The sequence below is a fragment of the Pteronotus mesoamericanus genome, unplaced genomic scaffold, assembly GCF_021234165.1.
Source record: "Pteronotus mesoamericanus isolate MK-2021 breed Mesoamerican mustached bat unplaced genomic scaffold, CSHL_Meso_final contig_2, whole genome shotgun sequence".
In the NCBI taxonomy this organism is placed as follows: Eukaryota; Metazoa; Chordata; class Mammalia; order Chiroptera; family Mormoopidae; genus Pteronotus; species Pteronotus mesoamericanus.
The window spans coordinates 25,197,445-25,221,413 of NW_026555084.1; the positions used below are offsets into that span (position 1 = coordinate 25,197,445).

General features: G+C 49.8%; 1 protein-coding gene across 2 annotated transcripts in view; it reads left to right on the forward strand.

The window, feature by feature from the left end:
* The window catches only part of SPOCK1 (SPARC (osteonectin), cwcv and kazal like domains proteoglycan 1), a 440,100-nt gene that overhangs the window by 365,498 nt on the left and 50,633 nt on the right, over nt 1–23,969 (forward strand). For both annotated transcript variants that reach the window (XM_054568415.1, XM_054568416.1), the window contains exon 6: nt 289–403. In XM_054568415.1, coding sequence (XP_054424390.1) covers nt 289–403 — 115 coding nt within the window. The remainder of the gene's footprint in view (nt 1–288; nt 404–23,969) is intronic.

Here is a 23,969-nt window from a genome sequence, read left to right on the forward strand (position 1 = left end):
GTTTCAGACTAATACTTTTATTAACAGTTACAGTTGTTAACTGTATTAAAGTCAGCTGTCCAGTGCTTCTACAGTGCTTCCAATGTTATACTCCGCATTCAGAAAAACAGTTCTCATTGAGGTGCTGTTCTTCAGACCTTTAACTGCATCAGGCTCCTCTCTCCTCCGTGTAGGCTCCTGTGCACCCGCGCACCTCCCTGCAGTCAGAGCGGCCCTGGTTGGTCCCACGGAGCCAGCTGGGAGTTCACAGGGCCGCGTCCCTCAGACTGTTCTGTCTCTCCTTTGCAGTGCAAGATGGAGTTCCACGCCTGTTCTACTGGCAAGAGCCTCACCACCCTCTGCGACGGGCCCTGCCCGTGCCTCCCGGAGCCCGAGCCACCGAAACACAAGGGCGAGAAGAACGGTGAGTGGGCGTCGCAGGGGAACCGCTGAAGGAGGGCTGGGCGGGCCGGCCCGGCCGAGCTCCGCCCGGATGCCAGCAATGGGGCCCAGATCAGAGCCGTTGTCGCCCAGGGGGGGGGCTTGTTAGGGAGTCTTCACCTGACTTGCCTTCAGCTACCATTGAAAAGGAAAAGAAGAGCAGGGAATCTTTGCAATTAATTCTGTTTTTCCAAGGTACACACTAAGTTCTTTGAGAGGTCAGATTGGCTACCGTGTAGGAAGGACAGGTTCTCCAGCATCTAAGACTAGGGCCTGCCCTAGGTGCATCTTGGTCTTCCTTGAACTCTGATATCGAAATCCTTTGAACTCCTCAAGGCCAAGTTTCAAAACAGGGACTGCAGAGATGTCATAAAGGTGGAAAGTATCCCCCCCCGACCCCCCCCCCAGTACTTCTATATTAATGTATTCTGCTTGGAAGACCGCACGGAGCCCAGGGACACATGAAAGGAGAGTACTCAGGGTGGGGGGGCAGAGAGGGCAGCTGCTTCTCTCCCCTGGCCCGGAGGGGCAGGGAGATTAGGTTCATTTGGATGTTTTCTCAGTGGAGAGGGTGATGTCATCCCACTGGCCTCAGCAACTTTTTGAGGCTTCCCTAATGAGACCCAAGATAGAAGGGTGCCCTCTGGGGACCCGGGCCTTCTCAGTGACAGCCGGCTCATGCACGGAAACGCTGCTCGTCCCTGTGTGCGTGCGCACGTGTGTGTGTGTGTGCGCCGTGCACGTCTTCTGTTTGTAATGGAGGGGGATGAACAGGGTGTGAGTGTTTATCTGTTTGCCTCTTTTTAAGTCATCTTGTCCTTCCTAGAGCACATAGATGATGTTCGAGTCTAAATTTGTTCATGGTGGGGACTCTAGAAATGTTGTGTTAAAGGGCTCCTTGGGAGGTTTAACTCAGAATGTGGAGGGACATCATAAACCACAAAGCACTGTGGTCACAAATAATCCCCACAGATTACTTACTCTTGATGACATAAAGCTGGTCTTGTTGTGTTGTGGACTGATTCACTTACGTGACTGCAGTAAGAAATGTTAATCAATGTACACAACCCTCCTTGTAGTGAGGACAGAGAATCTAAAGCCCCGTGGTATAAAGCAAATGCAGAGTTGAGACAATCAACTTCTGCCTGGAGAATTGTTAAGAATCTTTTTAGGAAGATTCTGTAGCTTCTATTATTCCAGGTATGTTGTTTATCGCTTGTATTTTCTCTTGTATTCTGAAGCGTGGCAACCCCATCAAGAACTCACCCCTCCCTCCTGCCTGTGGTACCTCTCCGTGCGGAGCCCGCATCTCCCCGCAAGGGCGCCCGCTCTGCTAAGGTCACCTGGCCTGTCCCCATGGGGGGACAGGCCAGTTTTCTGGGAGGGCTTTGTAGTTCTCCGAAGTGCAGCCCTTATTTCTTAATGGTGGCCTTGTCATATCTGATTGAGTGAGAGTCACTCTTGAATATGACACTCCAAGCATGGCCTTGACTGCCCATCTATTTGTTCAATTTTGTAAAAATTGGAACAAATTTTTATTGAGCCAATGCAAGTGACCACATTGCCATTAAAAATGAAGAGACTCAGGAAACGGCTGTTCCTGAATTCCGAGCGCTCGGGGTGGAACACGAGCACCGTTTAAAAGTGTTTCGTTTCAGAATGTTGGTAAACAGTGAGAGCTAGCTCAGGAGGAAAGAGAGAGGGCGCCGTTAGACACCAGAACAGTACAAATAACAGCACTGTTCCAAAACAAATCATCAGCACTGTATCCCCCTCATCAGCCCTTCAATCCTATGTAATTATTTTGTGTTCCGCGGGCTCTGGGGTCACCAGTTTGCCTTCATGAAGTCATCTGCCTCTGGAAGGAGTCCTGGAACTCCACACTCAGTCTCCGGTTCCATCTGGCAGGTGCCTAAGAAATACCGCCTTAGGAGCCTGCAGCAGTGGGCCTGTTAACGTGAAGCGCCGGTCGAACTTGGTACAGCTCTTTCCATGAGGCTCTGAGGCTGCCCGTCTCGGTGAAAGACTTAATTTCTGGGCCGTGACTTACAGCAAAGTTTTTAAATAAGCATGCTGGGGAAGCAGAAACAACCTGTTGATAAGACTGAATGGCTATAGTTAATTCATTACACATCGAGCAACATCATAACGCAGGAGAGTATAATCCCCTATCAGGGTTTAATGCCTAACTTTTTAATATGGATTTGATCACCGTTTCCCTGGAGGGTAAGGACGTATTATGGGCAGTGAGGGCATTGATAAATCCCTGGGGTCATTATGTGAAATGATTACATTAATGACATTTTACCTGGATCAAATCAACCAAGGGACAGCACACCTTTTCCTTGGATGTGACCTTCTTCCCTTGCAGCCCTGGCAGCGGTTTGTGACGGGCAGGGAGCGCGAAGCCGAGGCTGCAGCACCGGGAGGGAGAGGACGACGGGGTGAGGGGGAGGCCGGAGGTGAAATGGAAGGCAGCTTTCTTTTGGCTCCTTAGCCTTGCGGCGCGGGGTAGAGCAGGCGCCGCGCACCCCCGCTCCACCCCTCAGGCCGCCAGCAGTGGCGGGGCAGGCTCTACCCAGGCAGGACGTGCGGGGCTCTGAGCTGCGTCAGGAGCTCTTGTTTCTGTGCCTCTTGCATAAATGGCATTTCAGAGTCTCACGGGTGCTGGTGTGTCAGAATGTGGCATTGTTATTGTTATTGATAGTTTATTTTCAGTCTTCTGTTTTGAAGCCTGGCCCCATCCGGTAAGGAAGGCATTAATGTAGTCACTTCCAGGTCAGTTCTTTCAATTCAGAATTGTGTCAGAATTCTAGAAAGCAGGGTGTGGGCAGGGGCCTGTGAGCCGCGCTCCAGTGCGAAGATGCTTCTGGCGCTGTCCAGCTTACTCCAGAGCTCGGCCACACTCAGTGAGTTGGCCCCTAGCGTCCATCCGCACGGCCTCCGGTGCGAGCTGAGAGCCCGTCCGTGACATCTGCTCCCCATGCCTGTAAGGTCATGTGTGTCCTCTTTCTTCTGTGCCCTGCTCTCCCAGGGGCACTCCTCTTCCCACGGTCCCTTTCTGACCCCTGTCCAGGCCACAGAAAACGCGAGGATGCCCTGCGATGAGTCCAGCACGACCCTGGCGAGACGGCCGTCCCAGGCCCTTCGCCCTCGGGCCTGCTGGGCAGCCGTCTCTGGTCTCCGCAGAGGGCTGTCTGACAAGGCTTGCCTCCGACTGGGTTTCACGTTGGCAGCCACACCCAGGCCGCCTTTGCCACTGGGGCCCCCTCCCGCCTGGGGCTTCACCAGCGCCTCCTGGTTGCAGACAGAGAGAACGGCGGTAAACAGAACCTTCCTCAGGGGCTCACCTGCCTCTACTTGTTCTCCTCCTTCCCCAAATGTCACCTCTTGGAGCCCCAGCTTGGTCAGTAGGGGACATGAGTGGGAAGGTAGGGTCTAACTCCTTCCTCTTGAATCTCGTAGAGATCTCTGCTTCCTCTAGCCTTTAGCCTTTTGAGTTACGATGTGCCCAGCGCTTGCCAATCAGAAGTCCTTTGTCTTGGCTTTAAGTTTTAAAGCACTTTTGGGAAGTCAAAACCAAGTGGTTGACTTTTTTCTCCTCTTTGTTCTTCTTGGCACCTCGCCTTTGATGCGGCCCCTGAAGACAAGGGCATCTCTTAATGTCCCTGAATATTTCCTCTCGCATCTCTAAATTACCTCATGACCAAGGACAAGTTACTTAATTGCTTTATCTCTCTTATCTCTATGATACCAGTCCGGCCTCAAGAATATAGAGTAATGATTGTAAAAAAAAAAAAAAAAAAAAATTATGAGAAAGAGGGAGATGAGTTGAAAGCTCGTGTTCAGCCTGGGTGTCTGGGCCTGTCTAGCAGCCTTTGAGGAAAGGGCCCTTCCAGTCCCACCGGGTATTTCCCAGCACCCAGCGGGCAGCCCCGCGGGGTCATTTCTTGTATCCCATGTGAACCCTCTCTGGCCCTGGCTGGTGCTGCTGCTTTTTCTTCCGTTCTCACCTCCCTGAAGAGTGAGAGGAATGTCTGAGGCACCTCTTTCCTGATTTCTTCACAGTGATTGAACATCTAAGGGGAGAACAGAGGCCTCTCACAGTTGGAGCCCCTAAGGTACATTTTTAAACCGGCCAGCATGCCGGCCCTTCCCGAGACGGGCCGGCCACCCCGCGTGGCCTCGCTCCGCCTGGAGGAAGGGCTGGGAGCCCCTCGCTGCTGCGGTGGGAGTTTGCGGTTGGGGGATGGCGGACTAGGCAAGGTCTCCCTATTCCTCTGCCACACGGCACTGAGGGGCCCACTGGACTCCTGGCCTCGCGCCTTTGTTCCCACTGGTGCGCGCCTTAGGTCGGGGTCGGCTGCCTTCAGCCCGGAGGTGTTGAGGGTCTGCAGCGAGGTTCGGTGGGAGCTAGATTCAACTCCTCCAGGGCCTGAGGTCACGTGCCTGGATCTTGAAGTGTCAATCATCAGGCAGAGAATGTCCCTGTGCTCCCCACGCCGGCAGTGCTTTGAATGACGTTCAAGGAGGAAGTAGAGAGGACAGCGCGGTCTCTGAGGACAGCCCTCTCTTTGCTTCTGTTGCTTCTTTCTCTAAAAGAGTAGCTTTTGGAGAAAGGATGTGGGTCCAGCCAGTCAACCCCGAATTCTGGAGAAGACTATGGAGCTGTAAGCCCTCCCCGCCTGACCTGTGCTGGGGGATAGGGCCACGTAGGGCCCTGCCAGGGCCGCCGGGTGGGCAGGGGAGGAGCGAGTGCTCCAGCCTGTCTAGCAGCAGGGCCAGCCAAACAGGGAATGACAGCTTCCTTCCAGCCACACAGTTGGAGCAGTAGAAAAATAGCCTGCATTGACTTTCTTTTCTGAAATGGTGGTTTCAACCCCAGGGCTAGATCCTGGGGAACAACATCCTGGGTTGACAGCCAGTTGCCTAATTCCATTAGTTATCACAAGTGGAGCGGGGAAATGTGCTTAACTAGGAACAGGAGGTGGTGCCAGAGAGACAGGATAAAGCGTCTTCCGCGCTGTAATGTCTCAATGGAAAAATCCTGAAAGAATCCTGCTGCAGAGGCTGCGGGCAAAATGGAGATTTATCTTTGCATCCTGGAAAGAGCGGTATTTCTTTAATGCCTATTGTGTAACAGGCTTCAGGCTTCAGGCTTCGGGCTTGCAAACTTGCAATTTAAAAGCAGTTTATATTAATCTTTCCATACCCATTCAGCTTCGTTCACTTATCATTCAGTATGGCGTTATGGTCAGAAATTATACATACAAAGGAACATTTAATTTTTAGAGCCTTGTTATTCCAAATGTCATTACGTGGGGAAAAAAGCTTCAGAATTAAATTGGCAACTGCATCGCGGAAGAAAGCCTTATTCGTCAGGAGTTAACTTTGGCTTTGAACTCAGGCTCTTCTGCGTCCATGAATTCAGCTCTGCAAGAGCAGACGCAGGTGCTCCTGGTCATCCTGGAGCCTACCGGATGCCAGCTGCCTGGGAGAAGCTAAAGGTGAAGAGGAAGAGGAGGTCAGACTGAGGCAGGGGTGGGCACAGTCGTAACTGGAGTGACGAGGAGGAGAGAGGTTTGTGCTAGAAAGTAACGGCTTTCATGTTCGCCCAAACAGTCCTCTTCTCCTGCTGTCGTTTTTAATTAATAAATTTGTACATTCTTATATGAAATCCAAATATTATGGCAAAAGTGTCTGATATTCCTGGTTGCATTAGCTTTTTGTTACATATGCTTCCATTAATTTTTTGATATACATATACTAAAAACGTACTTTTAAACTTGACTCATCCGAAATTGGACTCATATTCCACATGTTTTGTACCCTGCTTCTTTTATAGATCTTAGACATGTTTTCACGTAAGTACAAACAGATCCGTGTCTGCCTGTCAGACGGTCTGTTCCCTCCTTCTAGCCAGCCTGCCCGCCCTGCCCCCGTGAACTCATAAGTATGTAACGGCTGCTCGGTATTTCTGTTGGGACACTCCTAGGCATATCAGACTTAACATGGCCAAAATCAAACTCCCGGTCTTTCCTGCAAATCTCCTTCTTCCTCCTGCAGTATATACCATCTTAATTCATGGCAGCTCTATATTTTCGATTTGCTGAAGTAAAACAATCACACACAAAAAATCCTTTTTTTCTCAAATGCCACATATAATCATGTTGCCTCCATTTTCAAACTGATTTTCACATATATTCTCTTCTTATCACCTCTACCTGCCTTGTGGCCCAAGACATCCTCATCTTTTATTTGAATAGCTTCCTAATTGGTCCCCTGGCTCCTTCTTTCTCTCTTGAATGAAGTAAACTAATTCTGTAAAATAGGAGTTCAAAACACGCTAGTGACTGCCCATCTGCCTAAGAGGAAGAACTAAAATCCTTTCGGTGACCTGCAAGACTCAACATGATCGGGTCCCCGATCCTTCTCTGTCCCTGTTGGTTATGATGCCACTTGCCTGCCCAGCTCCAGGCACACAGGCCTCTGTGGGGTTGCTCAGTGTGTCTGCCCCGCTGCTGCCGCAGGCTCCACATGGACCGCCCCGGCCTGGACCGCCGTCCCGGACGTCTGCATCACTCGCTCCCTCCTGAAACCTCTGCACAGAGGGGACCCTCTGGGAACGCCCCCTCCACACTTTGTCTCCCATTCCTCTTTTTCCTTCCTCCTCACCGCTTATCACCTCCTAATCCATTAGATAACTTGTTTACTTACTCTGTTTGCTCTCTATTTCACCCAACTAGAATGGAAGCTAATGAGAGCTTTTTGTCTGGATTCTGAATAACTGTCAAAAGTTGAGTGAATCTACCTCATTCTTTTTAAAGGGTGGTCCAGTATATAGCTGTACCATACTTTACAGCATTGAAAATGCCCCCTCCCAAAAGAAAGATTTATTGTGACAAGAGATAATATGTATAAGATCCTTAGTATGTGTATTGTGCTACGTACTTCATTATGTGTTTGATTCTTCTAGCAACCAAATAATGGCACCTCTGCTGTGGATGAGCAGACTGAGATCTGTAGCATTTCAGTGCCTAAGGCCACTCAGCTAAGGAACGAGAGGGCAGAAGTTTGGAGCCTCTCTTAGAGCCTGTGCTGTTACCCGCACCGCCCCCTCTCCGTCACCCACATCGCATCCACGAAAGGGCAGGCCTCCTTTGGCAACAGACACGCTCTCGCTCACACACTCGCACATTTGAAGCCGGTCTTAGCACCCCCTCAGTGCGCCCGGAACGCACCCTGGCACTGATAACACAGCCCGCCCCGATGGAGTTTTTCTAAGGGGAGAGCGCGCCCTCGCCAGTTTCCTCCTCTCTTCCTGTGGGCACGCTTAGGTCTCGGGGCTTTATCAGGATACACACGTGGGCTCATCGCTCACGGCCACATTACGCTTCCCTGATAGCCACAGGTTTCCAGCCTAGCTCCTCAAAGATAAAAATTCATTTGTAATCTGTCCTGAAGTTGACTGTTCTTCCGTTGCTCTGCTATCTGTTCCTGTGAAAAGACAGCATTACAATAAAAAATAAATTGAAATTATAATTGAAAGAAAACAAATGACTGCCGGGCCGCAGAGCCAGCTGCCGTGTAAAGTGCTGAGAGTCCTCTTCCTGGACCCAGGAGTTGCATGTAGCGTGGGCCTGGGCCCCTGGGGGCGGGGGGCAAAGCGTCATCGTGAAGTCAGCTCAATTCAACTGTAGAAATAAAGTTGGAGTTCAAAAAATACAGCTGTGTTATCTTGATGATGATGATCGTGACAATTAGACATGAAGGAGGCAGGAATGTCACTTTGACTATTTACTGTGAGGAGTATAGAACAGCACCAGGTAGTCCGAGGGGCCTGCAGAGTGAGAACCTCAGCCTTCGGCGGCAGGCTGCGTCGGGGCCGGCCCTTCCTACTGGACTAAGTAAATTCACCGCGCGGCAGGCTCTGTATGAGAACCAGCACAGCCCGCCTGCTCCACAACGGCCTGGGCGCCCCAGGAAGGCAGTTACGTGGGCCTATTTCCTCGCCCCACTCCCCAGTGTCGCTTCAATTCGGTCTCCTTGGCTTGGCTGTGCTTTGTCTGAGCTCGGAGTCCCCTAAATGGCCCTGTCCCTGCGTCACTTGTGGGGGTGGGGCAAGGCTGACAACCAAGTGAGTCCTCCAGGTACCACACTGGCAAGGCATGTTGTCGGGGGGGCAGCTTTGGAAATCACCTAGGCAGGGGGTGCAGATGCTGTGAAACCAGATTTAGAAGTTGAATGGCCAAGACCAGAAAATTAGTGCCGATGGGGGGTTTGATCAGAATTCTGATTAGGTACCAAAGCACAGGACCAAGCAATATTCAAAATATGACTTTCAAAAAATTGTTTTAAGCTCAGTTTCTTTTTTTAAGCCTTTTTTTTTTTTTTTTAAATGGGAGCTACTAACCCTACGAAACTTCTGCCCTGAGAGGTGTTACGGAGGCCGAAAGATCTGGATCCATGTCCCTACATTTTTCCAGCTCTCAGAACTCCGGAGACCCGGTCCTAAGCCGGGCTAACCCCCCGGGCGTGTTCAGGCTCCCAGGGCTCGCGTCGCATCCCCTTCCTCTCTTGGCCTCGTCTGTCTGGATTCCAGTGCGTGGCCCTGTCCCTTCCGGGGTGGGGTTACTGCGGGCTCTCCCTGGGTTTCCGGACGTGGCATCTGCACTGTTCCCAGAGCTCCCTCCCTCGCCCCTCCCCAGCTACTGAAAGGTGGCTTCCCCCGCCAGGCTCCCATCGGGGGCTCTGCGCGTGCCAGTCCGTCCTCTCCACCTGGGCTCGCGCCGCAGCTCTGCCTGCAGACTGCTCGCTGCTGTGAGCCCCGTGCCCAGCATACGCGTGGGCCAGTGCCTGGCGTGGATGAGGCTGTCTTTGATCATTTGGGGAATGAATGAATTGATGGATGTATAGGCTCTCATGGTTTCCAAAGCTCTTGCGCATACCTGAGCTTATGGCAGTCACAGCCCTTGAAAAGGAGTGGGGGGGCGGGAACCAGGGCTGTAGGTGGCGGTGGCAGAGGCAGGCGCAGTGGTTCAAAGATGCCATCTCGGGCCTTCCTGGTGTCAGTCCTTCTGGGGTTTGACCTCAGGCTGGGGCCCAAGTGCCCTGTGTATTTCTGGCTCCTCTGCATTGGGAACAGGTGGCACCCCCCGCCCCCAAACTGTGCTCAGACAGGCCTCCTCTTTCCGCGTCCTGCCTCCCTGACTTGGGAAGAAGGCTCTCAGTGCCTCAGGAAACGAGCACTTCTGCCTTGATGACAGAAGTAGAGTGTCCTTTGGGATGGGACACTCTGTCAGTACTTCCTCGGGCTCTCGTGAGAACACAGAGAACATTCTAGGCAGAGGAGGGAGTATCTGGAACTAGCAAGTGTTTGCTCTCATTTGGGTTCAGAGCTTTTGGTACAAGAATCATACATCTCTATGTTGTGAAAAGCTAGATTATATACTCTTCATCTCTGGGCCGGATAGGACACTAGCCTGTTCAGGGGAAATACAGTGAACTAAGTAACACCGGCCTGTGACCCTCACACACCTTCCTTCTGAAGATCGCCAAGCCCTATTTAAAGTTAAAACCTGAGGCATAAGGCAACACTCTTACAGCTCTTTTGTTTCCTAAAACTGAGGGCAGTGATTGAGTCTGGAGGCAGTGAGTAATATGCCTTCATCTACGCATCAGCCAGCCAGCCAGGGTTTTTTACATTCCTATTCCATGCCCAGGGCCTATGCACCCTCTCCCCTGAGGACAGCAAGAGGTCTTAACGTCAGATCCGTCAGTAACACATTGTTCACCTGCCTGCACATGGGGCTCGGTTATGTCCCGAAGTAATAATTGTCTAGAGATGGGCTGTTCTCCCCCTTTTATTTTGACACAGGGTTTACCAGTCTGGGACCCTAAGGTGCTCTGTTGCTTTCTGGCTACTTTGTGATCATTGTGACCTATTGCTTTGGTCAACGGTCAGAAGAGCTAGACTGCATTTCATAGGGCTGGGACAAGAAAACTAACTTAAAATATGGACACACTATTAGATTTTGGATCCTTTGGTATCCTGGCATTGCATACCCACTGGACAGGTTCCGTTATTCACAGATGAACACCCTTTCTAACTGACACAGAGCACATCCTTTGAAAGATCATTGCCTTAGAGACAGGCAGCACTGGGGGGAGGCCAGGAGCTCCTGAGGCGTCAGGGCAGTGGCACCCCGGTGTCTAGGGAAGGGAGACCCGCGATGGCCTCAGGAGCATCACCCGGAGGGCCACTAGCTACTCCGAGTGTCTAAGGAGCTTTAGTTCCCAGGACCAGGCTCAGGTGCTTGCATTGGACTGGAGTGGGAACCGCCGACCTGTAGCAAAGCGTGGCTGTGCACCAGATGTCCTCGTCCCTTGCAAAGACTACTGATCGGGGAGCAGAAGGAATACTCCATGGTACAACCCATCTGGGCACGCGCGGCTGGAACATGCTGGGCGTGAGGTCGAGCAGAAGGAGGAGACAGGTGTGTGGTGGGAGACAAGTAGACACATGCACGTTTTTAGCTCAAATTAAAAAAAGAAAAAACACAACTCTAGGAGTTATACATGTTTGTTAAAGAACATTTAAAATTACCCAGCCTTCCACACTGAGTATAAATACATACTACTTTAAAATCTTTATTATTTTAGCTTAATAGTCCTTAATAATATTCCCATATCATCAATTATTCTTTTAAAACTTGATTTTTAATGGCTGCATGGTGTCTGATTCTACAAATGTACTATAATTTTTATAACTGGTCCTCTAATGAGCAGTTAGCTTCTCTCTGATTTTTCATTATTATAAACACTGCTTTTACGAACATCACTGTATATTAATTTTGCACATATCTAATTATTTTCATAGGATACATTACCAGCAGTACAATTTCTGAGTAACAGAATATGCATATTATAACTCTTCTGTTACCTGCTGGCAGAATTTCTTACAGAAAACATGTACCACAAGCAATATTATGAAGACACTTACCCACTTTGGATATGATAATTTTTTTAATCCTCACCTGAAAATATGTTTATTGATGAGAGAGAGAGGGACGGGGGAGAGAGCAATGAGTTGCCTCCCTACGCATCCCCACTGGGGACCGACCCCACAACCTTCTGGTGCACGGGATGACACTCCAGCCGACTGAGCCACCCAGACAGGGCTGGATACTATAATTTTTAAAAGAATTTTCTACTCCATGGGTTCAGAAAAGAGGTACTTTTCGTAGTTGGGATTTGGCTCAGTGGTACATAGTCAGTACTCTAGTGCTCAACTAACAGTAGAGTAAGCAAAAGAGGGTTTGCATCATTTTAATACAAACCAAGTCAGGTGGCAGGGAGTCCTGGTCTGGCGTGCAGCATCTCAGCCCTCACGACTTTCCTTCTTGCTCTGCGGACCTTCGCATAGGCCTCACGGGCCAGCGCGCGGGCGCTCAGCGCTCCCTCTGTGGTGCAGGCGGCAGGCAAAGAGGGAGGGCGAATTTGTATACAAGGCTGCCCTTTTCTCAGAGGCCACCTCGGTCTGAATCCAGTGTGAGCCTAGTTGTACAGTCCTGCCTACATGCTGGGGATTGTACCCTTTCAAGCTGAAAAGCTATGAGCCAGCTAAAAATCATGGCTCTCGTTACTAAAGAAAAGCAGAAAAACGGATCTTGGGAGGCAATTACCTGCTTCTGTCACAGTTTGATTTTTTACTTCTTTGATTACACCAGGGGTTTCATGTCTTTATTTTTTCATGTATATTGGCTGTTTATAATTCTTTCTTAATTGCCTCATATACTTTTCCTTTTAGGGTGTTGGTCTTGTTCTCAAAAATTTATAAGGTGATTCTTTTACATATTAAGGATATGAGTCCATCATATGTATTTCACACTTTCCCCCTAATTTGTTTATGTGCCTTTAATGGCACTTTCTGATAGACTACGATTTTGATATTTTTGTCCATTCAGGACTATTCGTGCTTTCCTTTTGGAGTTTCTGGCTTTGATGTACAGTTAGAAACCTCTTCCCCACTCTGAGGCCAGGAAGAAAGTTCACCTGTGTTTTCATTTTGTTCTTTCATGGATTGAATTTTTCATGTTGGATGCATTAGGCCGGTGGCATTCGAACTGGAAGCAGTAGCGGATACTGTGAGGCAGTACTTAAAGCGCTCACCGGGCGGCGCTCATCCTTTCTCCAGGGTGTGCCGTTTTCTCTCCTCTGCCCCTGCGCCTCATGTTCAGAAAGTTATGTTTGTGGCCCACCCATGGTTTGTGGCCAGGGGTTGAAAAAAAATACTGTTTAAATCAATCTAATACTATACTCAGTCTACCAAAGAGAATTGGAACTGTAGGTTTTTTTGTTTGTTTTGTTTTTTTATGGCCTATTTTCTTAATCATTTCCTCTCTGTCATCATTCATTTTTTTTATATCTAACATTATCCTTTTTCAAATTTTTCATGGCTCTTCTTACCTGTTCTCCCAGATGATATTAAAAATCATTTTTGAAAACTGTCAGGAAATACGATTTAGATTAGCTTCACGAAGTCTTTGCGAAGTATTGAGAATGTGGGTTCAAGCTGCTCCGTGTGGACGCGGGGCCCCTCCCTGGCTGCGCGTCCCCGCGGGAAATGCCCGCTGTTGGCCCACGTGTGGCTCTGTTTCTCACAGCATCCTGACCAGAGAGCTGAGGTTTGTGACTGCTTTCTGTGGATAAAATCTGTTTTCCGTCTTTGTTAAAATGGTTATTTCTTTCAAGTCGGAAATCATTCGGATAGTTATTTCATCTTATCGTTTTAGATCTTCAGTCTCATCTGGAGATAGTGGCCTTTTTATTTCCCTCTTTCCAATGTAAATTTTAAGAACTAGGTGCCACAGTGCTAGACACTGTGAAACACATGTATTTCCACTTAATCTTGAAAGCCCAGTGATAGAAGGTGCTGTTATCTGAATTTTTTAAATGAGAAAAAGGACCTTTTGTGCATTCAAGTTGTTGAAGGTCACACATCTAACAAATGGCTAGGATTTGAACCCAGACTCCTAAGCTTGGGTTTTTAAAAGTATTTTACTACTTATATGTATGTTACATTTCTTTTTTGTGACATAATACTAAAGTGAAACTTCCAGCGTGGAGTAAGCAATAGCATTGCTTTACTGAGGAGCCCATGGTAGGGCCCCTTTAAATTCTGCTGGGCCCACACGTAGCATCGGGCGCGCGGGGGCCTGAGCGCGGCCTGTCCCTCTGAGATCTGCCCTGTGACGGCCTCGCGCGCCCTCCCTTGGCTGCGTCAGTCAGGGCCCCTCTTCATGCCGAGAATACCGTGCCTCTCTGCTCCTCAGCAGCTCGTATCCAACCAAACCATTTCCCAAAGTTAATACTTCAGTGTTCATTTCTTACGCAAACTTTTTTTTTAATTAAAGAAAAGTTTTAGATTTACAGAAATATTGCAAAGATAGTGCACAGAGTTCCCATATAACCTGCACCCATCTCTGTCCTTCCTGACATCTTACATTGGTGTGACATTTGTCACAGCCAGTGCACCAATATTGACACACTATAACCATTTAAAGTCCATATTTTATTCAAATTTCCTAAGTTCTTATTTTTTTTATTTTTCCTGTTTCAAAAGGGCACCCAAGACACCACATTACGTTTAGTTCTCATGTCTCTTTAGGCTCCTCTGCTTGTGACAAGTGGTTGTGACAATTTCTTAGATTTTCCTTGTTTTTGATGACTTTGACAGTTTTGAGGCCAGGTATTTTCTAGAAAGTTCCTCAGTTGTGAGTTGTTGGATGTTTTTCTGCCGATTAGACCCGGGTTGTGGATTTGCAGGAAGAAGACCACAGAGATAAAGCGCCACATTAATTGCAGCCCCTCAGGAGCCATCTGCCAGCGGGACACGGCGCGGTCGATGAGGACCTCCGTCCGCGGGCCGACGGGCTGCTTGTCGGTTCTCGGCAGGAATGCCACTCTTTGCTCCCCCTTTTCATGCTCCCCACTTGGCTCCCGCATCTGCCAACCATTTACCTAAGTCTTGAGGGTGGAGTTTCTATAGCAATTACAAGAATTCTTCTGCAACGGAGATTTGTCTCTTCTTCCCTGTTTACTCACTTATTCAGTCATGTATTTATAGATTCAGACATTTATTTTGTACTTGAAGTTTTAATCCAATCCTATTGGGTTAATCCAATTCAAGACCTTGCTGTTCGCATTGGTCCAGCTTTGGACACTTCCCGCTGGCTCCTGTGTCCCTTTGATACCCTCTCGCTATGGCTTATTTTACTTACTCATTTTTTTAGTTTTACTTTACTTTCTGGCACTCTAATCTACTCCAGGCTGGTCTTGCACCTTCCTTATTCCAGCCATAGAATTAGTCATTTCTCCAAGCAGCACTGGCTCCTTTTCATGGGGCACAGTGTTAGAAATCAAGCTCTGGGCTGTAGATGTGCTCACGCCTACCGGGTATAGACTACACAAAATATCCTTCCGTATTTACACCGAGCTGAATGTGCGTTCATGCCGATGTCCCCAGCTCTGACCCATCACCACGTGGATCCTGGTAGCCTCCCCTCCAACAGCGAGAAACTCGGCTCCAGCATCTGCTGTCTGCTTCTTAATTCTTCAGTTCCTGTAAGCACATGCGGCACCGTCAAAGTTGCCAACCCCGCACCTACCAGCTCTGCGGGAAAAGTTTTCTCAACGAGAGTGCAGTGCGTGTCTGTAGTCCCTTTGCCTTTAGTCTCATAGTCTGTGCTCATTTCCAAAATTGTTTTGTCGAATCCTGCACTTCATCCTTGGGTCTCCCAACCTTGTCCATGATTTTTAAAAATTTGCATACATTAAGGTTCCCTGTGTGTGCTGTAATGTTTTATGGGTTTTGACAAATTCACCATATCATATATGCACCCTCACAGTACCATAAAGAACAGTGTGGCCACTCAAAAATATCCCCTGGGCTTTACTTTTTCATCCATTCCTCCCCACCCACCTCAGAACCCTGGGAACCGCTGGTCTGATTACTCTCACTATAGTTTTGCCTTTTCTAAATGTCATGTGAATGGAATCATACATTATAGCCTTTTTATACTGACTTTTTTCACTTAGCAATATTCATCTAAGATTCATCCTGTCTTTCTGTGGCTTGATTTATTTATTTGTTTATGTGTTTAGGTCATTGAGTAGCATTGCATGGTGTGGCTGTTTCACCGTTTGCTTATCCAGTCACCTGTTGAAGGCCATCTCGGTTGCTTCCAGTTTGGGCAATTACGACTAAAACTGATGCGCGCGTTTGAGGGCAGCTTTTTGTGTTGCCATAGTTTTCAGATCAGCGGGGTGCTGCGACGGGCTGTGCGCTGAGATCCGTAGCTCTGCGAGAGATTGGCCCCCCGTCTTCCAGAGCGGCTGCGCCGTTTCCTCTTCCCACCAGCAGTAATGAGAGTTTCTGCGGCTTTGCGTCCATACTCACAATTGATATGGCTGGTTGTGTTGTGTTTTTGTTTTTAGACATTCTAATAGGTAGGCAGTGATATGTCATCTTAATTTGCATTTCTCTAATGACAAATGATGCTGAGAATTTCTTCAGATGGCTATTTTCCTTCTTATTTTTGAGGTATCTATCCAGATCTTTGTACATTTTTAGACTGAGTCGCTTATTTTCCTGTTGAGTGTTGAGTATTTAATCTTGGATACAAGTCTTTTGTCAGATCGTGTTTTGCAGATACTGTCTCCCACGCTGTGGCTTGTTTAGGTTCTCATAACAGCATCGTTCACAGAGCAGAAGCTTTAAATTTTAATAAAGCCCAAGCTACCTATTTTTCCTTGCACAGGTTGTGCTTTTGGTGTTGTATCTGAAGACTCATCACTAAACCCAAAATCAGATCAATTTTATCCTTATTTTCCTCTAGAAGTTTTATGATTTTACAATATACATTTAGGCTTAATCACCCATTTTGAGGTAATTTTTATGTAAGGTGTAAGGTCTTTGTCTAGGTTCATTCTTTTGTGTTTGAAAACGTAATTATTCCAGCACCATTTATTGAAAAGGCTATACTTTCTCCAATGAATTGAATCCATTGCCTTTCCTCTTTTTAAAAAATCAGTTGACTTTGTGCCCTGACTGGTGTGGCTCAGTTGGTTGGGAATTGTCCCACAAAGGGAAGGGTTGGCGGTTCGATCCCAGGTCAGGGCACATGCCTGGGCTGTGGGGTTCAGTCCCCGGCTGGAGCATGTACAAGAGGCAGCTGATCGGTGTTCCTCTCCCTTTCTTCCCCCTCCTTACCCCCCCTCCCAAAAAATAAATAAGTGAAATCTCTTTAAAAATACCCATCGCCTTTGTGTGGTCTACCCCCTCCGCCCTCTGTCCGGCTCCCTGGATCTGTTTGTCTATTTCTTTTTGACCACTCCCACACTGTCTTAATTACCATAGCCTTAGAGTAAGTCTTGAAATCTGAAAATTTGAGTACTGCTCCTCTTTTTTCCCCTCTTCAGTATTAAAATATATACTCTTTAGCATTTGTAGTGTAAAAAAAAAATATTTGGAAAAGGAAATACGTCCGGTCCCCAGCCTTCTTGCCTCAAACGCGTCCTCTGTCTGGGTAACCCGGGGCGGGTGGAGCGCGGCGCGGGCCCTCGCTCACACTGTGGGCTGCGTGGAAGGGCGGCGGGGGCACCTGCGCCAGCCAGTGCATCCAGCCGGCGGCCTGGCCAACCCGTGGGTTTGTGTGTCTCGGCATCATTCACGAGGCGAGAAATACCTGTGGTCCCCAAAAGAAAACTGATCCCTAGAGAAGATTACTAACATGAAAAAGATGCGAAGAGGTTTGTGGAATTGATGGCTCTTAACCTAAAAATAGGGATTTGAGATAAACTGAAGCTGAGAAGGGAATGAGAATGAGAGCACTGGCCACGCCACACAGACGCAGGAAGAGCTGGGAGTGGAATGCCTTCCGCCAAGGCCTCTGCGGGCCGTGACGCTCTGGTGTGGCCCGGCCTCCTGGGAGCCGGTGAACATCTCTGGAGGTGTCCATCCCTACATGATTTCTGGGTCTTTGTTTGAAGAATGTTCTCTGTCTGTCCCCCCGCCCCCCCGCATCCCTGCCTTCCTTTGCTCCTACATATGCTTGGAGACAGTCTCCAGCACTTGCCCCCTCTGCAAGGCTTTCTGATGGACGTTCCAACCAAAACTCAGTGCTGGGGCGAGGAGACGTGTGCCCAGTGTGGACCAGCAGCAGATGGGGCTCATCAGGACGCATCGGAGCAGTTGTCCGAGCCCTGGAGTGCTAGCCTGCTGTTACTGCCTCTCTCCCGCCTCCTGGAGTGCTGGGCGGGCCCACTGCAGCGGGAAGCCAATCCGCACTATCTGCCCTTGTGGTCCTGGCTCAGCGCCCAGCCTCTGCTGCAAGCACCGGGCAGCTGCTGAACCGCCGAAGCCGGGAGGCAAGCGCAGAGGGGCAGAGGAGGGCGAGCGAAAACCTGGCTATGAGGACAGCGCCGCGTGACCCTCTGGAGCCGCTCTCCTGCAAGGCGGCCGTGGCCGGCCGGAGCTGGCAGCTGGTTTTTCACCCTTGAAGCCCTCTGGGCAATGCGTGGCGACTGGGGGCATTGGGTCCTCACCTAGCCGGAGGGAGGCCAGCGTGGGCGGGAAGCTGCTGCTCAGGTGGGGAGCCAGCCGCCTGTGCACCTGTGAGCGTGCGGCACTGCCCGGGACGCCCCAGGAGCAGCAGCCAGGGCTTCTCAGCGGGCTGCTCCATTCTCCCGCAGGGGCGGCGCAGTGTGGGGACGCAGACCCACCGCCAGCAGCAGGGTCCTGGTACGAGGACTGCGCCTCCCCAGGCCACAGCTGACGGAGCCTTGCCCCTGCAGGTGTGGGCCCTGCCCGGGGTGGGGAGCTGGTACCTGAATGCTGTCTGTTGGGGAGCCAGAGGGTGACAGTGAGCGTCTGTGGTCTGGGCGTGCATCCTGCAACTCTGGTCTCCTGCGGAGGCAGCATGTGGGGTGGAACGGCATTGAGGAGCAGGAGAAACTAAGATTCAGGTGCCCCCGCCGCCGGCCATCGACCTGGACCTGGACCTGGACCTGGACACGAAGTCCTGAGGGTCACAAGCCATCATTTCTCTCATCTGCACGGCCTTGGGGCGGGGGCGGTAGCCTGTGCTCCCAGGGCTCCAGACGTGAGCAGCATGGCCGTGTGGCAGACGGCAAGGCGGGCAGAGAAGGAGCGAGAGAAGTCGGGCTTCCAGGCTCAGACAGATCTCTGTTCAGTTCAGAAACCTACTGGTTGGGCCGCTTTTAACAAATATTTTAACCTGTTCGTATTCGTGTCTTCACTGGAGGAATGGAGATACGAACAACAATACCTCCTTGTTGAGTCGTTTTGAGACTTTAAAGGAATAATCAAAGTAAAGCACTTGGAACGGGGCGTCATGTACAACCTCTTAATGAATGGCAGCATTAACACCACTATCCTCATCATCCTCATCTGCGTTATTAGGAGTCATAGGAGGGTCCTCTGAACAACAGCCGTTCCATACTCTGTCATTGGTGCCTTGCATTGACTCACACTCAGAAAACCCTCTTAATTCCTACCACATGCAGGCAATGCCTGCTTCTGGGCAGCGTCACTAACCTCTTCCCAGCCACATGCCAGTGCCCTGTGTCCAGGGACGTTCCACGGGGGCCTCAGAGGTGTGGAGTTCGCCCGGGGCAGGGTGATGCGGCGTCCAGCGGGGTCTTCCGTGAATCCTAGAGTCTGGTGACCAGAGTGTGGGGTTGGAACAGTTATCTCAACTCTCTCACCCTGTCGAAGTCGGAGGAGAGAGAATTCAGTCTTTCTTCAACCCGCTCCTGAGGATTTCTGCCACCCCCCAATAGCAGACCCGCAGGAGACACGGCTCCCCCTGAGGCAGGAGCGCACACTTCAGCCCGCCTTGCAGGCAGGCAGAAAGGTCTGCTGGGCCCAAAGGCATGGCCTGTTCTGGGACAAACCTGGAAACTGACGTGGCCTCTGCCTCAAACCCCGCTTCCGGCCGTCATTAACTGCCCCCGCCCGGCCCCCGGCAGGGGCGCCAATAGGCAGCTGCTCCCTGGCCCTGAGACTTCAGGCATAGGTGCCTGGTGTTTCTGAAACTTAGTTTCTGTGTTTATTATTTCCAGTGCATATTTATGTATCAGGAGACTTTTTATTTTTAAGGCTGGGACTTCTATGGGCAAAGCCCACCCCAGATACCTCTGCAAATGAGGCTGAGAGTGTATGCACGGTTCCCCTGCTCCCACCGGTCTCAGCTGGAGGGGGCAGTGAGTGGCTATGTACTTTTTCACATTAAACCGCATGCATTAGGGATTGTCTGTATGTTGGGTAGCCACCGTTATCCTCGCTCCGCGGAAACTCATTCCCAGAAGGCTGGCTGAGCCCCTGCTGTGGGCCAGGCGCTGCGCCGAGGGCTGGGCCCTGGAGTCAGCTCGAGCTGCCGCAACAAAATGCCGCAGACCAGGAGGTTTGAGCGACAGACATCCATTCCCCACAGGTCTGGGTGGAGCCTGGGGAGTCCGAGGTCGCGGGACCGAGGCAGATTTTGTTCTTGGAGAGGACACTCCGCCTTGGTTTGCAGGCTCCCTCCTCACTGTTGTCTCTCATGACACCGAGAGGCCGGGCTCTTCCTCTTGCGGAGGCGCCAGCCTACGGTGGAAGCCCTGCTCACAGGCATCGCCCAAACATGACGCCCACCCACACACGCTCCGCCTCCTAACACCATCGCACTGGGGGCCAGGGCTTCAACACACGGGTTCTGGGGGGACACGAACCTTCGGTCCCCAACAGGCCCCAACCGCAAACGAGGGAGGAAGGGCTTCTTGTCACGTGGCCGGTGTTCCAGGGCGGCTCCCTTTTAGCCAGTCTGTGCTCTGCCCATACGCGTGTGGACCGCAAGAGGACAAGACCTGTTTTGTTTTGTTTTGTTTTGTTTTTTTAAACCCTCACCTGAGGATATGCTCATTGACTTTAGAGGGAGAGAGAAACATCGATTAGTTGCCTCCCGGGGCATTAGTACATGCCCCAACTGGGGATTGAACACGCAACCAAGGTACATTCCCTAACCCGGGATCAAACCCACAACCTTTTGGTGTATGAGGCGACGCTCTAACCAGCTACACCTCGCATCCCTGCTACCTATTCTCATGTGTTCCTACATCCTGCAACTAGTGAGAAAACATCCATGGTTGCCATATGTTGATCCTGAGGTTACCACCAGCTCCTGGAGACCTGTGGCCTCCTGTCTTCCAAAATAGGAGAGAAAGATGCCTTGCAAGCAAGTATGCTGTTTGAAATCAGCCTATTTAATGGTTTTGTACAAAAGGAAGCTAACGCCTCTAATTGCCACTGTCAAGCCAGAGCGCCGCCTGCTGGGTGCAGCGGCTGCCCCCACTGGCGTGCTGGTCTCCCAGGGTCGCCCTTGTGGAAGGGGAATAACGTCTGGGGTGGGGGTGGAGGGGGGACCCATTGTTGCTAACTGCTCACTATGTCTATCACTGTCTCACCTCTCCTTTTGACCAGCGAAATCAATAGCCTTTTAAATGTCTTGTGAAGTAAGTGTTTACAAAGCAGTTTCCCTGGGGGCTCAGGGCAGCAGGAAAAGCCTAAGAGGTTGAAGGGCCTCACCCCCGCTTCTCCCGGCTGTGTGCTCTTATCCCTACTTGAGCTTCACGGGGGCAGCTCCGCATCGGTCAGCTCTCTGGCAGATTCCCAGCTTGGAGCCCCGCCTGCCACGCGGAGGGCATCCCAGCAGAGAGTAGCACAGGCAGCCCTGCTCCCGTCCTGGCTCCCGGTCTGCCCTCTCCGCCTGTTCCTGCCCGCCCTGTTCGGCTTGGCCAAGAGGGAAGGTGACCTGGTGGGCACCGGGGGCGAGGGGCTGCAGCAGACGTGTGCCCCACCCCTGGGCCCCAGCCGCCCAGAAAGTTTTAGTGTGTTTGAGGAGATGGACAGATGTGAAGGCTAGAGAAACCATTTCTTCCTGGAGAAATGACGACAGATATCGACACATCCTGACCTCTGTCTGACCGCTCGCCCCTGCTGGGCCTGCATCTCCGCAGGTGTCACTTGTTCTTGCCAGTGCCGTTGGCACAACCACCTGAATTCCCAATTTTAAGATTATGATTAAAAAAGGGTTTTCTTCTGGCATAAAGTGAGGCTTTGAGAACTTGATATGAATGCCGCCGCCCCCCCGCCCCATCCTCAAAGCATCTACTCTTTAAAAATACGGTTTGCTAATTCCTGGTAATTCCACAGGAGAGGCTGTGATTAGTGTTTAGTAAAGGGAATGCTTTAAAATGGAGCCCCTTTGAAATGAGGCCCAAAGCAGGGCCCGTCTTGTCGTAATTATGTCACGTATAATTTACAAGGACGAATGTGCTTTCATGATTCTGGGGGAAAACGCTTACAAAACAAAACTCTTCATTACTATACATATTATAAATTTAAAAATTCTTTGGGAAGAATTAGAATTAAAAACATATGGTAGCTGCCAGGTTCTCTCATTGGGGAATATTTACATCTAGACAAATGGCATAATCACATTTGCCATTTTCAAAGGCACTTGTGTTACACAAACTCTGAGAAATATACCGCGAGATCCGATGAATTCTGGAAACAGCCATGGTAATAGCTGGGCCCATCCGCTTTAGTGTAACGGGAAGAATTCTGCTCTTGAAGGGAGGGAACCGAGGGTGAGGCCTGCATCCCAGGTTCAGTGAATGGAAAGCGCTGGACACGTAGTTTCCTCTCTTTGCAAGGCGGGGTTGCCGTGGGGGCAGAGTGAGGAAATGGCAGGAGGCCTCACGTGAGTCCCAGGGGTTATTGTCGGTTGTATTTGTTAGACTTCTACTATTTTCAAAATAAAATTATAAAATAATATACAGCAGGTCCTCAAATACTACAGTTTCATTAAGGTTTTGTTACAATGTTGATGAGATGCCTAGGAACTTAAAACATTACTTGTCAGTTAGTCCGTAGTAAGATTCAGTCTGTTATGCATCGTTTTGTACAAAGTCCCAGAGCTCACAGCGTTGAGGACTTACTTTACATTAATTATTGAATGTAGAGAAAAGATAATACAGATAAAAGTACAGAAAATGTGGGGTTTTGCTTAAAACAACTTGCATGATTTTCTCAGTAGCACGTTGCAACCCGCGTTTTTCGCTGTGAGACACGTTGCGGGCTCCACAGCGGATTTTTGAGAAACAGACCTTGATGGCGCCCAGCACTCCCTGGCAGGACGCCTTTCACCAGTCCCTTCCTTGCTTCAGGATCTTCCTTTTTCCTTTTTGTGCTGTTCTAAATGTTTCTTTCATAAATGTCTTTCTACATAAATTTTTACACATCTTTGATTAGTTGAATGTATATAATGAAGTAATAAAGTGAAAGATTAGGTGTTTTGATCCATACCACCACCTCACCTGCCCGAAAACGGCATACCGACTCTTTGCCAACATCCTTTCCAGTCCTGTTGTTTTAAAAGACACATTTTCTTTCAATATCGTTTATTTGTAGACACCCCCCCCCCAAATTGATTTTCATTTTAGTTTGTGTTGCTTTGATTACTGGTGAGGTTGAACGCTTTTCCTTTCTTACTTGGTGATCTGTAGTTCTCTGTGAATTGCCGCCTGCATCCTTTGTATTAAGAGGTCGCGTTAAGCCTCCTCAATGCTCTTGCACCAAATTGCCGAAGCACAGTCACGAATGGTTCATTAGGACGCGTCGCATCATCTTGGGTCAGCTCTTTAAATTGGCCATTTGTTGAGCAATAAATGTTTGCCGAGTAAATGCTGAATGAATCATAATGAAGTAGTGTGACGGTCTTGGGGCCAAGAGTGAGTGGCTGCCGTCCCAGGGAGCGCAGGACGTGGCCCGGCTACTCACCCAGCCTGCCGTCCTTCTGCCCAGTCCGCTCCCTAAGTGTGCCAGGCGGTGTTTCGGGCTCAGCTCCTGCTCTCGGGAGCCTGAGTCTAAAGGGGAGGTGTTGACGATACAGTGCATTTGCCAGTATGTTAAAGGAAACCCTTCAGAACACAAGCCCACCCTTGCTTTGGAGCATTTTGACCCATAGAAAGTGCACGATTTCACGAACTAGCAGAAGCTTCTTTGCTCACCTTATTCTGGCAGGTGCGTGCCCCCTCCTCTTCCCACATGCTTCCTCTGCAAGGAATTTCAGCACCACGCAGGTCCAGTTCAGTTTGCAGAAAACAAAACAAAATCTCCTCCCACAGCTTTTAAAAGAAAAGCTAATAAGTTTGGTTTCCCCCCGATGGTGGCTGTCAGCATGACCACTGGCCTCTGCCAAACCGAGCTTGAAAATCACTGCAGGGTCAGGAGCGCAAGGACTTCGGGGCCAGGTAGACCCAGGGCCTAACCCCAGCTCTTGGGCTCTTTATTCATCTTTTCTGGGCCTTCATCCCCGAGTATTTAAAATTGGGAAATGACCCTCACCTCACCAGGGCTGTTTCAGTGACGTCAGGATGATGATTTAAAATATCTGGTACAGAGCAGATGCTAAGTAACAGCTGTT